This window comes from Geotrypetes seraphini, chromosome 2 (genome assembly GCF_902459505.1).
Source record: "Geotrypetes seraphini chromosome 2, aGeoSer1.1, whole genome shotgun sequence".
Taxonomy (NCBI): domain Eukaryota; kingdom Metazoa; phylum Chordata; class Amphibia; order Gymnophiona; family Dermophiidae; genus Geotrypetes; species Geotrypetes seraphini.
This window is the reverse complement of record NC_047085.1, coordinates 299,771,244-299,783,786: the sequence shown is the minus strand read 5'-3', so window position 1 is coordinate 299,783,786 and position 12,543 is coordinate 299,771,244. Positions and strand designations below refer to the sequence as shown.

Genomic DNA, 12,543 nt, shown 5'->3' with positions numbered 1-12,543 from the left:
AATAAATTATCTTGAGTCATTCCAGATTCTGGCTTTTTTTTACTCACCAAATTGTATTTAGATTTCTCCTTTTTAAGTAGGATTTGTTTTGTTCCCCTTTTTTGTGGTACCCCTTTGCCAGTCAGGTTTTCATGATATCCAGAATGAATATGCGTGAAATTGATTTCTATACACTGCCTCCATTACATACAAATCTCTTTCATGCATGTTAATTATGGCAAACCTGACCGGCAAGGGAGTACTCTAGGACCGACTTGGGAAACACTGGTCCATGGAATGCTGTGCATTTCCAGTTCCAATATTATACTGCACTCTGCTAAGGTTACTACTGACATTCATGCAGTGTAATCAGGGTTTCAAAATAACTGCAATGATGAATATGTATGAGATTAATTTATTCCCATACAATGGAAAAAAAATGCATGCAAATCTCTCTCCAGCATATTCATTGTGCTATCTTAAGAATCCAACTGGCTAGGGAAGTGGTCGGCAAACCGCGGCTCACGAACCGCATGCGGCTCTTTAGCCACTTGAGTGCGGCTCTGTCAGTAGCCAAAATGTTCCTGCACAGAAGGGCCCCGACACAGCAGCTGTTCTCACAAGCTACCGACGGCTGCCCCAAAGTTTTCCCTTTGCCGCAACTTCCCGTTTCTGACAGGGCAGACCGCCGCAGAGGGAAAGCTTCGGGGCAGCCGCTGGCAATTTGTGAGAATGGCTCCATCTGAGCCGGATAAAAGGATAGGGCCCAAAATGATCAGGGGGGCCCACCGGTGCAGTGCTTTAGAGCCTTTTGGGCATCTCCCTCACCTTCGCTGGATTTGCAGCAGTCATTGCCCGCCCCCCCCCCCCCCCCAGCATCATCATCCTGGGTCGTCCCCCCAGCGTCATCATTCCAGGCACTCCCCATCGACCCCACCACAAGAAGACCGACAAACCTCCCTTCAGCACTTGTTGGCAGCCGCAGCATTCTAAACAGGCTGCTTCGCAGCCTTCTGCTGGTGATTCCCTGTGCAGCGTCACTGATGACATCATCAGTGTTGCAGCAGAGGGAATCACTTGCAGAAGGCCATGAACTGCAAAGCAGCCTGTTTAGAGTGCTGCGGCTGAAGTGCTGGCAGGAGGTTTGTCGGTCGTCTCACAGTGGGTTGGCAGGGTTCGCATGGGAGGGAGAGCTAAATGTTCCTTTTCAGAAGGGCCCCAACTACAGGGAGAGAAGCGGTCTGCCCTGGGTGCTCCAAGGCCTGGCATCTTTAACTTCTTCAGATAGGAACAGTGTTTACAATTAGCTGCTGTTGCCGGCTTCGGGCCTTCCTCTCTGCTGAGTCCTGCTTACTTCCTGTTTCCATGAAGGCAGGACCCAACAGAGAAGAAGGCCCGAAGCCGGCAACAGCAGCAAATTGTGAATGCTGCTGCCTGAAGAAGTTCATGATGCCACGCCTTGGAGCACCCGCTTAGGGGCTGCACTGCCGACCGGGGACGGGGTGACAGGAGGAAAGGGAGCAGAGGGGGAGAGAATTGCTGCACCCAACTGGAGGGAAAGGAAGGAATGAAAGGAGATGCCAGGGCATGGAGGGAAGAGAGGGAGGGAGGGAGGGAGGAAGAGATGCCAGGTCATGGAGGGAAGAGAGGAAGGGAGGGAGGAAGAAATGCCAGGGCATGGAGGGAAGAGAGGGAGGAAGAGATGCCAGGTCATGGAGTGAAGAGAGGGAGGGAGGAAGAGATGCCAGGGCATGGGGGAAGAGAGGGAGGGAGATATGCCAAGACATGGAGGGAAGGAGAAAGGTATGCCAGACCAAGGGAAAAGGAAGGAGGAGATGTCAGCGCATGGATGGGAAGGGAAAGATGAAAGGAAAGGAGAGAGATGCCAGGTAATCAGGGAAGGGAAGGAGGCAGATGCCAGACCAAGGCGTGGGAAGGAAAGGAGAAGAGAGAGATGCCAGAGCATAGGGGAGGGGGTGGTGACAGAGAAAAATGGAGAGGTGGCAGAGCTGAAATGAATCATGTACAAAGGAGAGAAGGGGCACAAGATAGACATTTATGGAAGGAGCATAGAAAGGAAGATGCCATATGGAATGGGGAGAGGGCAGACAGTACAGTAGCAGAGAGGTCATGGAGTGAAGGGCAGACATGGAAGGGGCCGATGCTGCATGGAAGACAGAGAGAAGACAGATGCTGGCTAGAAAGAAGTGAGTCAAGACAAGATGATTAAAGCAGAAACGATAAAAGGTAGAAAAATATTTTTTTGTCAATAAATAAAATTACTATTATATCTAGTTTTATTTAATGCTAATAGCTAGTTTAAACCGACTCCTAAAAACATGGTTCTTAAAAAGAAATTTGGCTCTCCAAAGAAATCTTAATCGTTGTACTGCTGATCTTTGGCTCTTTTGACTAATGAGTTTGCCTACCACTGGGCTAGGGGGTACTTTAGGAACAGCTTGAGAAACACCACTATAGTTCACAGTATTGGTTCACACCCAAATAGAGCCTACTGTACTGAAGAGTTTTTCTTATTTTACATCTGTAGGAAAACTATTTTAACATATAGGCAAAAAGATACAAAAATGAGTTAACTGGTCAGAATTCCACTGCTTTCTATGAAAGGTGATATACAGATATTGCATTTCATTTTTGCCAAGCAATATCTTTTATTCTCTGGGGAGGGGATGGAAGAAGGGATGTTATTTAAAGGCACAGCTCAGGGACAGCACACTCAAGATGCCACTTGATTTGGTTACATATATTTATTGTCCCTTTTTCAAAGCACAATAGATTGATATCCTAGACCAAATACAGTGCTAGGCTAGGGACAATACACTAGTGAATTCAGAGCTAGAGCAGCCCTAGTAAGGAGATTCATAAATGGAGGCAGCAGAAAATTGGGAGTGAGGAGGTTGATGGCAGGATATATAGAGAGAAAATATATTCCTCCTTTCACCTTTAATTTGACACTATGAAATGTAATTCTGTGTAAAAAAAATTAAAATTTTCCCAAATAAAATATCCTTTTCTGGAAGAGTATCATTGGAAAACAGGTCAATTAAGGGAAACCACAAATCATTCTGGCCTGTTTCACAGAGTTTTTCCCCGTCCCTCAGAGACTACATCCTCAGGCTTGGCACGCATGTACCACTCCACCCAGGACCCATCATAGACAGCAGTGTCCTGCTTGCCACACAGGAAGGTTGCCAGTGCCACATGGCAGGCAGTGACACCTGAGCCACAAGACGCCACTATCGGTTTGGAGATATCAATGCCCTTCTGCTGGAACATCTGAGAAATCTCATCAGGATTCTTCTTATAGCCAGATTCAGTTAAAAAGGTGAAATATGGCATGTTCACCGCACCAGGGATATGACCAGGCTCAATCCCTGCAAAATAGAAGATGGCAAATTTTAGGATCTCACCAAGAGTTTCTCAAAAGTTTTAACGTAGATTACAAGTTCTCTGGGACTCAAAAACTGGGGAATAGCAAAACAGTGATTACAGCACAGATCTACAGCCCTGAAAACCCTGGATCAATTTACCTATCCATCATTCATTACTGATTAAGAGCAGGTCACTCAAAGTTGCATGCTTGTTGACTAAGTTCTATAAAAACCATGTTGTGCTGGTAAGATTGTACAATTATGCATACTTCCAGTGTGTCACAATATTACAGAAACAGCAAGAATTCTTGCATCGTGGTACATAATAAAATGGACATAAAGAATCACAATAACTTATGTTACTGTACCAGATAGAGATACACATTGCGAGGAGAGAAGAATAAAAGGGCCAAGGTCTATATAAAACTTGACTCTCTTTGCCTCTGTACTCTTGCTATTAGCTCATCATTTTCCTGGCACTGCAAGACCAATCTGTTTTTACCCTCATTTACCTTCCCTCGGTTCTTGCTCAATTCCTCTAAATCTCCCTTCAGACCGGGCATCCACAACTTGAAACTCATGTGTCTCCATGTTCTCCACAATATCTTCATGTGTCTTAACCTGTGATTGGTCAAACTTGGCCTTAAACTCCGTGGGAGTTGGCCGAGTAATCCCAGAGCTGACCGGATAATCCTCCTTTAACCAGTTCTTAAGTCCCCCATCTAGCAGAGAAACTGTTTTATGCCCAAAGACCCGGAACATCCACCAGACACGAGGAGCAGAGTAAGATCCTTGATCACTGGAATCATATACCACAACATGTGTCCCGTTACCGATGCCGAGCTTCCCCACGTATCCACTGAAGTCATCCTCACTGGGAAGCATGTGGTCATATGGTGAGGTGCGATCAGAACAAGCTTCAATGTCAAAGAATACTGCACCAGGGATGTGGCGCTCTCGAAATTCTCTGCGGGGATCACGCTTCATCTTGGGGAGGTACCATGATGTATCAAGCACCCGCAGTCCTGCTCCTAATAGAGAGGAGTGGATAGCTTCTGACAACCACTTAGCTGACACCAGGGTCCTGAGAACAACCTGCTGGGACATGACTGTGAAAGCAGAGTGAAGTGTTTTTGTGTATATGCCAGGTTACATCTGAAAAGTAGTGGGAGCTCAGCCTTTGCACAAGGTTCAGGAAGCTGAAAAAGAAACCAGTAGAAGAATCAGCAAACTATGCCATAGAGATCTTGGTTCACTAAGCTTACCCCCACCCACCCCCATCGTGGAATAGGAAAAAAAAGCCTGTGAATCAGGTCCTAAATCATATGTTAAACCAAATACCCCAATTGTAAGATTAATTCCAACTACAGTATATTTGCAAAGCATGGTACATACAAGCTTATTAATAGCCAAGCCAGAAGGGCATGTTTCTATCATTCTCTCATGAGATCCATGAATTTTACTAAAATGATAGTAAAATGGGTTGAATTTGCCTCCCCCCATGTACCTTTTGAATTCCCTGGCGGTCTCATGATGGGCTGGGACAGGAGGGATCCCTCCTGCCTCCAGCCCCGGCCGATTGTGATGATTTTTACCTCCCTCCTATCTTCCCCATGTATCTTTCAATTCCCTGGTGGTCCAGTGGTGAACCGACCAGGAGCGTAATTTTCCCATGATCCTGCTCACAGAGTTGCTAGCTGAATGACTGCCACAAGTTCTTGCAAGGTTGCTGCACGAACTCACAGCAGCCATTTTGAACAATGAACAGCGAGTCTGCATGGGTCAGGAGCATCACTACTGCCCTGGTTCACCTCTGGACTATAGGGGTATAAAAGGTAGGCTGTGGATGAGTCTGGGGACAGGAAGGAGGCAGGGTGGAGCAGAGCAGGCCATGAGAGGATATAGGAGGGACCACTCCTGCCCAGTTCACTGCTAGACCACTATGGCTTAAGGCAGGCCCACAAGAAGCCTGCAATAGACCTGGAGGGGGTAGGTGGTGCAGAGCCAGGGAGGACTCAAATATAAACCAAGACCTCCATTTTTGGGCCTTTTTTTTGGAGGGGGGCAACAACTACTGGGGATTAAGGTGTCATGCCTCCAGTGGACAGCTGCTCAGAGAAACTTTCTGTAACTTGGACATTCTTGAAACAAGTCTAAATAAGGATGCATTTCTTTCTAGACAAGGATGCTTCTTTCCCTTCAGTAATCACTTTTTGATGTCCAGCTTTCAGACCTTTCTTAGCCCTGCCCAAAACGTACCCCTTTGCTATTTGGACATACTGAAGTGTTAAGATCTGCCTTTGCAAAATTGGGATTTTGATGTTTCAAGCACATGGACATCTTTTTCAGCCTTCTGAGACATCCATATGCTTTGAAAATGAGTGCTTATGTTAACAAGTTTCTTTGGACAGCACCATAGTAATAATTAGACTTGCTGCTGACCAGTTGTAAAGGCATCATAGAGGTTTACTTGAAAATTACTGCTTTATGGGGAGATCATGAATTTCCAATTCACTTGAACAAAGATCTAGTTCAGCAATCCTCACTAATTTTTTAGTTGGGGCTACTTTGGATTCAAATGAGCTAAAGAAAGCCAGCAGATATCTCCCCGTGTAAGATTAATAATGAAAAGAATAGCATTCATAATCTCAAACTTTCATATTCAAAGTTGTGTGTCACCTTAAAGAAATTATTTGTTTCAAAAAGCATTTGGAATGGTGGCAGAAAATGTCAGTCATGCAAAATAAATTCACTGACTTAATGTGAATTTAGTTTGTCCTTTTCCTCTTGTCTCTAGTTCTATGTAGTATAATTGATTTTGCTTCTTTTTTAATTAGTGATGTTCCTTTCTTTGATATTATTTTTATTGTAAACTGTTGTGTGTTCAGGAAGGTCAGTATTTGAATAAACCATGACACTGCTGACCAGTGTTGTCTCGATGACACTAGCTTGCCTTCAAACATTTTATTGGACATTTCTTCAAGGAATTGGGAATTTCCAAATACATTTTTATTTATTGAGACATGCACTGGCCTTCAACTATGTGGCTCATATTCCATTCACTTCCCCTTTGGGGTCCCAAGCTTAGTAGAGAGGCAGGGAGTAGCAGAAAAAAAAAAAAAAAGGTCAGAATGACAAGGGCCGCCCCAGAGATCTCCAAGGATCAAAATTGGCTCCTGAGCCTTGCACTAAAGAACAATGATCTAGTGCAGGGGTGCCCAATAGGTCGATCACGATTGACCAGTAGATCGCCAAGGCAAAGTGAGTCGATCGCGGAGCCCATCCCGGGCTCTGTGATAGACTCACTTTGTCTTGGCAATCTACCGGGCCGATCAGCCTTCCTCTCCCCGAAGTCAATTCTGCCGTTGAAGAGGAAGTTCTGGCCAGCCAATCACTGCCTGGCTGGGACGGAACTTCCTCTCCGATGGCAGAATTGACGTCGGGGAGAGGAATGCTGGTCGGCCCGACGCAGGGAAGCAGGGAGAGCTTGGGGCGGCGGCTTGGGGGCCTGTTCCCCGATGGCAGTGGCTTGGGGGAGGGCAGGGAGAAAGAAAGAAAGAAAGAGGGCAGGCAGGGAGACAGAAGGAAAGAAGAGAAACAGAAAAAAAGAAAGGGTGCATGAAGAGAGAAATAAAGAAAGGGAGGCAGGGAGAGAGGAAGAAAAAGTTAGGGGAGGGAATGAGGTCTGGAGGAGAGGAAGCATACAGGCTGAAAGAAGGGAAGAAAGATTGGATGCACAGTCAGAAGAAGAAAGTGCAACCAGAGACTCATAAAATCACCAGACAACAAAGGTAGGAAAAATGATTTTATTTTCAATTTAGTGATCAAAATGTGTCTGAATTTATATCTGCGGTCTATATTTTACACTATGGCCCCCTTTTACTAAACCACAATAGTGGTTTTTAGTGCAGGGAACCTATGAGCTTTGAGAACAGCGCTGGGCATTCAGTGCAGTTCCCTGCGTTAAAAACTGCTATCGTGGTTTAGTAAAAAAGGGAGGGGGGTATTTGTTTATTTTTGTATGGTTGTTACTGAGGTGACAGTGCATAGAGTCATCTGCTTTGACCTCTTTGAAAAAATCCCGGAGTAGGAATGATAATTAACATTTTCTATGCGTATAATGTGCTTTGTGGTTTTTTAAAATTTTATTGTTGGTAGATCATTTTGACTTGGTCATTTTAAATGTAGATCGCAAGCCCAAAAAGTGTGGGTACCCCTGATCTAGTGTAAGCTTTATTTCACCTAAAACTATGTGGACAGGAGGCAAACATGTTTTTATACAGACCGCACCAGCTTTTGGAACTATGCTATTATCAAGGACAGGCATCCATGCGGTTCAGGATTCTGGTAACATCTGACAGAACAAGCACATATTGAACATTACTCATAGTGCATTCTACAAGGCAAGGCTGATCATTAACTTTGTAATGACACAACATGAGTCACAATCATTCAAACCGCAGCAATAAAATGTTTTAGCTCATTGGCTGAGATTCAAATACATTTGGGCTGTAAAATGTGGGGAGATAATGTTTAGACACTGTACCCTACTGAGGACAGAATAATGTGAATCTTCTCCTAAAATACAACTAATCCTCCCCTGCAACAACATACTATATAATATTCTATCTAGGGCAATGGTCTTCATTAATTTTTAAGCTGGAGTCACTTTGGATTCCAATGAGCTGAAGGAGAGCAGACAAATATCATCCCATGGGGGGCTATGACACTACTGACCAGTGGGTATCAATGACATTCATCTCTACTAGCCCACATACATCAGTGGTATCCTCAAGGTTGTGGGCATTTTCAAAGGCATTCTATACTGTGAACCGAAACAATACAAATCAAAAATATTTTTTTGTCATATCTTTCAAAAAACTCAGCCGATTCTTATGAAATTTAGTGTGTTGAATCCTGAAGTTGATGTAATATGTTGTAAATATTTCCCTCTGCACCACAACACTATCTTGTGAAAATGAATTATAAAACACAAATAAAACATTTAAAAATATTTTATGATATATCTTTCAGAAAAATGTAAAGTCAAAAAATGTTTCAATTAAGCAAATGTTTGAAGTGCTCTCCCTTTGCCCGAAGGCACACCCTCAGCCTTGGCTTGTCAATGAAGTTTTGCTTCAGCTCAGCCAAAGCACTGTTTAAGGTTTTTGACATCAGATATCGCTGTCTAGTAAACGCATTCCTGCATCAACCCCCAGATCCAGTAGTCAACTGGGTTTAGGTCTGGTGAATTTGCAGTCCATAGGTCTGGATCAATGAAGTCTGGGGTCTCCAAATGTAACAGTTCTATGGTGTCTTTTCCCCGATGTGCTGGGTCATTGTCCTGTTGGAAAATAAAAGTAGTCTCCCAACATGCAACAGATCGCTGGCAATAGCTTCTGCGTCGAGGAAGTCCCTTTAGTATGCGCCGTTGATCTTAACCCCAGGATTGATGAAGAATAGATCTATGAATCGAGTTTTGAGATTGCGAACGAGACCATAACTGACTGGCTTTAGGTCTGGTGGATCAATAGCAGGCGTTGGGTATTAACCTCACACTGCAGTTTGTTAAAGGCACGTGCAGGGGATCATTCTGTGTTTTAATTGGTGAAGCTACTATAAATATCTTTACATCTGTAAACCAGATAAGCTGACGCTGTGCTCCGAGTACTTGTTCAAAAGGTGCTTGCACCGTTTCAGGCATGTGTCTTTGTTGTGTAAAGTTAACTCTTGGGTACGATGTTTTTTAAGACACTTTAATTTCAGATCGTCATGAATTATCCTAACCACAGTTGTCTGGCTTATTCTTGCTTCTCTCGCTTATTTGGCGAGTAGTTTGGTATGTTCGTGGCGCATCCTCTTGGCTCAGTACAAGATTGCATACAACATCAATGTGCTCTTGTGTGTGAAATTGAGCACAGCAGTCCACTGCCTGGCTTACAATCCACAGTGCTCACTGCTCGGATCTTATGTAGCAGCACATCAAGACCGTTTTTGTCCCAACCTTTCTGTGGGAACTCTTTAAACAATCGTCAATTACTGTAACCTTTTAGCAGTGCCAAGTTCTTTATCAGAATTCGGTATTCTGCAGTGAAAATCATTTGATACAGAAACTATTAACTATCATCTGCTTCTGCACATATCCTATAGCAACAATTCATTTTCAGAAGGTAACGTTGTGGTGCGGTGGGAAATATTTACAACATTTTACATCAACTTCATTCAGGACACAATGAGCTAAATTTCACAAAAATCGACCGAGTTCTGTGGAAGATATGACAAGAAAAACCCCATTTTGGTGTTTTTTTTCTGTTCAGTGTATTTTGTCTACTGAGAAATGCTTTGTTCTTCAAGCATGTGGCTCATCCTTAATCCACTTTCCCCATTCTGTCCTGAGCCTGGGAAGAGTGGCAGAATAAGCAGGGGAAATAATCCCCCCCAAAAAACAATGAAAGCCACCCCAAAGGTCTCTGAGGGCAGCCATTGTCCCCTGGGCCTTGCATTGAAGAACACATACTCCTGGAATAAACTGAGAAAATACAATGTGCTGCACATTGTATTTTCAATGTTCAGACATAGGAATATTATGGTTCTTTAACTGAATGTTGTTCCATGAGAATTGCAGTAAATCCCACTATACCAGTATCGTGACACTACAATAATATTGCTACACACACCCTTTAACCATGAGATTATTATCTCATGATCATATACATGTGCTTCATCTGACATACTAGAGAGGTGAGGCTGGTTGTGTCCCACTGGTCTTGTCAGCTGTACAAAAAAAAAAAAAAAAAGCTGCAGAATGGGATACCACTACACTAGGGGTCAATGTGGCCCAGAACACACAACACTGCAAGACCTGCACTACAGCAAGTAGGCCTTTTTTGTAACAAGTTAGGTTCAAGTACACTAAATATATTCCTATCCCTGGAAGGCTTACAATTCAGACAGAACAATTTGGCCAAAATCACTAAGCTCATCAGTGGGATTTGAGCTCACATTCTTCATTCTGAGCCAACTATCCTAACCATAAGGCAGTGGTCTAAAACTCAAACCCTTTTCAGGGCCACATTTTGGATTTGTAGGTACTTGGCGGGCCTCAGAAAAAAATAGTTAATGTTTTATTAAAGAAATGACAATTTTGTATGAGGTAAAACTTTATAGTTTATAAATCTTTCCTTTTAGCTAAGTCTTAATAATAATATTGTCATTTATAGCTAAAGAGACATATATGATCAAGAAACTGTTTTATTTTTGTGATTATGATAAACATACCGAGGGCCTCAAAATAGTACCTGGCGGCCGCGAGTTTGACACCACTGCCATAAGGCAATCTCCTTCCTGACAAAGAGGAGAGAGAAAACTGATAGAGGTAGGTTAGGGGGAATGAGAAACTACAGTGGCATTAATGGTGGGCGAGGGGGAGGAGGGAGAGAAATTGCTGGAAAGGGAAAGAAGAATATGCAGGAGGACAGATACCGAAGTCCTCAAAATTTGGATAGGATAAAAATGGATCTGCATGGTTTAAAAGGTTGTTAAAGACAGAATATACCTTTCCAACTGCATTTTCGTTTGGCATTCAAGCTATACAGTATTCATACCTATACCCAATGTACACCACCAGAAAAATCTCATTAACTAAGGATGCAAGTCTCCCATTAACCCGTAGTTTATCTGTCCTTAATTTTTTTTTTTTTTTTATCTTCTTTCTTCCCTGGCTAATGACCGCTCCCTCGGGAACTCGAAAGCTTCGTAGCCAGAAAGTAGGACCACAAGCAGCCAGTTGTGCTTCACGTCACACTCCGTTATAGCTACACCATAATCCATTCCTGGATCATGTCACAACATGTTTAATATATGACAGACACCTAGCCTAGAGGTGAAGGAAAGACACTCAAATGGAACCTTAACCTCTTACTTTCCCACCTTCAAAACTCGGACACCAGCTAATCAGAAAGCACAATAGCTGCGAGACCCACGAGAGGAAACATCTCAGAGCCCTTGCGAATGCCACTGACCCAGCAAAACCCTCAGGTCACCTTCCACCGCGCGGAAGTGACAGCGACCCGGACCCGGGGTCAGCGTCTCCCTATCTCGCTGCTGAATTCCCCCCCGCCTCGCGCCACTTCTTACCCGCGACGCAGAAACCCAACTTGAAAAGTCTGGGGGGAGGGGAAGAACGGAGGTTCTCGTAGGCGAGTGCGTGACCTCTGCGTCACTCTTCAGCAGGATGCATTCGCGCGGCAAAGACAACGTGAATGAGCGGAGGCTGGGGCCACGTGACGGATTCGGAAGGGGGCAGAGGGAAGCACGGCCGCCATCTTGAAATACGTGTGCACTGTATAGAGTATATATATTGTATATAAAAAGAAAGAAAGAAAGAAACTCTGTCTCGTCCCGTCAGTGTGTTCCTTGCTCTGCCTTTCCAAAGCGAAACGATAATTGAAGTATCTTGGATTGGTACGGAAAGGTGCCTATTAGCTGTCCGCGTTAGGACTACAACTCCCATCGACCACTGTGACTCTTACGCATTTATGAAGCGCTGTTCCGGCGTCTCTTTCCTACGTCAGGCCTGTTCAGCTTGCCTTTGCCTAGGGTTATAGCTTTGTTTAGGGAACTCAAAACAGCGGTACCTTGGTTTATGAGCATAATTCGTTCCAGAAGCATGCTCGTAAATCAAAATACTCGTATATCAAAGCGAGTTTCCCTAACTAAGGGAAACTCACTTGATTCGTTCCCACCCACCCCCAATCCCCTGAGGCCAGTGGCGCTGCTCTAACCCCCCCCCCCCCAAGAACCGGCATTGCTCCACCCACTCATGAAGGTTCCCCCCCCCCACGCGTGATCCGACATCCCCCCTGCTCGTCCCCCCCCCTGCTCGTGGCCTCCCCCGGCACCCTCCGCTCATGTTGCACCCCCTCCCCACCGCGATACGGCATCAAAAAGGCACCCACCCACCCGATCACATTTCTTACCCCCCATTTGGCACCGGCACCAACGCACAGGACATTACAGTGCCGGTGTCTGAAGATCTGCCTCCGCGCTGGGCCTCGCATGCTCAAGGCCCAGCGCGAAGGAGGCAGATCTTCGGGCACCGGCATGTCCTGTGCATTGGTGCCGGTGCCAAATGGGGGGTAAGAAATGTGATCGGGTGGGTGGGTGGGTGCCTTTT

At 44.7% G+C, this 12,543-nt stretch overlaps 1 protein-coding gene across 3 annotated transcripts; it reads right to left on the bottom strand.

Moving 5' to 3' along the window:
- Positions 1-1,968: 1,968 nt before the first annotated feature.
- On the bottom strand, positions 1,969-11,683 carry LOC117353678 (3-mercaptopyruvate sulfurtransferase-like). Of its 3 annotated transcripts, none has more exons than XM_033929880.1 (3): positions 11,505-11,683; positions 3,881-4,567; positions 1,969-3,371 (listed from the first exon to the last, which is right to left on the bottom strand). In XM_033929880.1, the coding sequence occupies exons 2-3, from the start codon at positions 4,473-4,475 to the stop codon at positions 3,073-3,075; spliced, it is 894 nt and encodes a 297-aa protein (XP_033785771.1). In that variant the 5' UTR covers positions 4,476-4,567; positions 11,505-11,683; the 3' UTR covers positions 1,969-3,072. The 3 variants fall into 3 exon arrangements, with proteins under 3 accessions (XP_033785771.1, XP_033785774.1, XP_033785772.1); XM_033929883.1 differs by lacking the exon at positions 11,505-11,683 and adding an exon at positions 11,390-11,479; XM_033929881.1 differs by lacking the exon at positions 11,505-11,683 and adding an exon at positions 11,298-11,426.
- Positions 11,684-12,543: the final 860 nt, after the last annotated feature.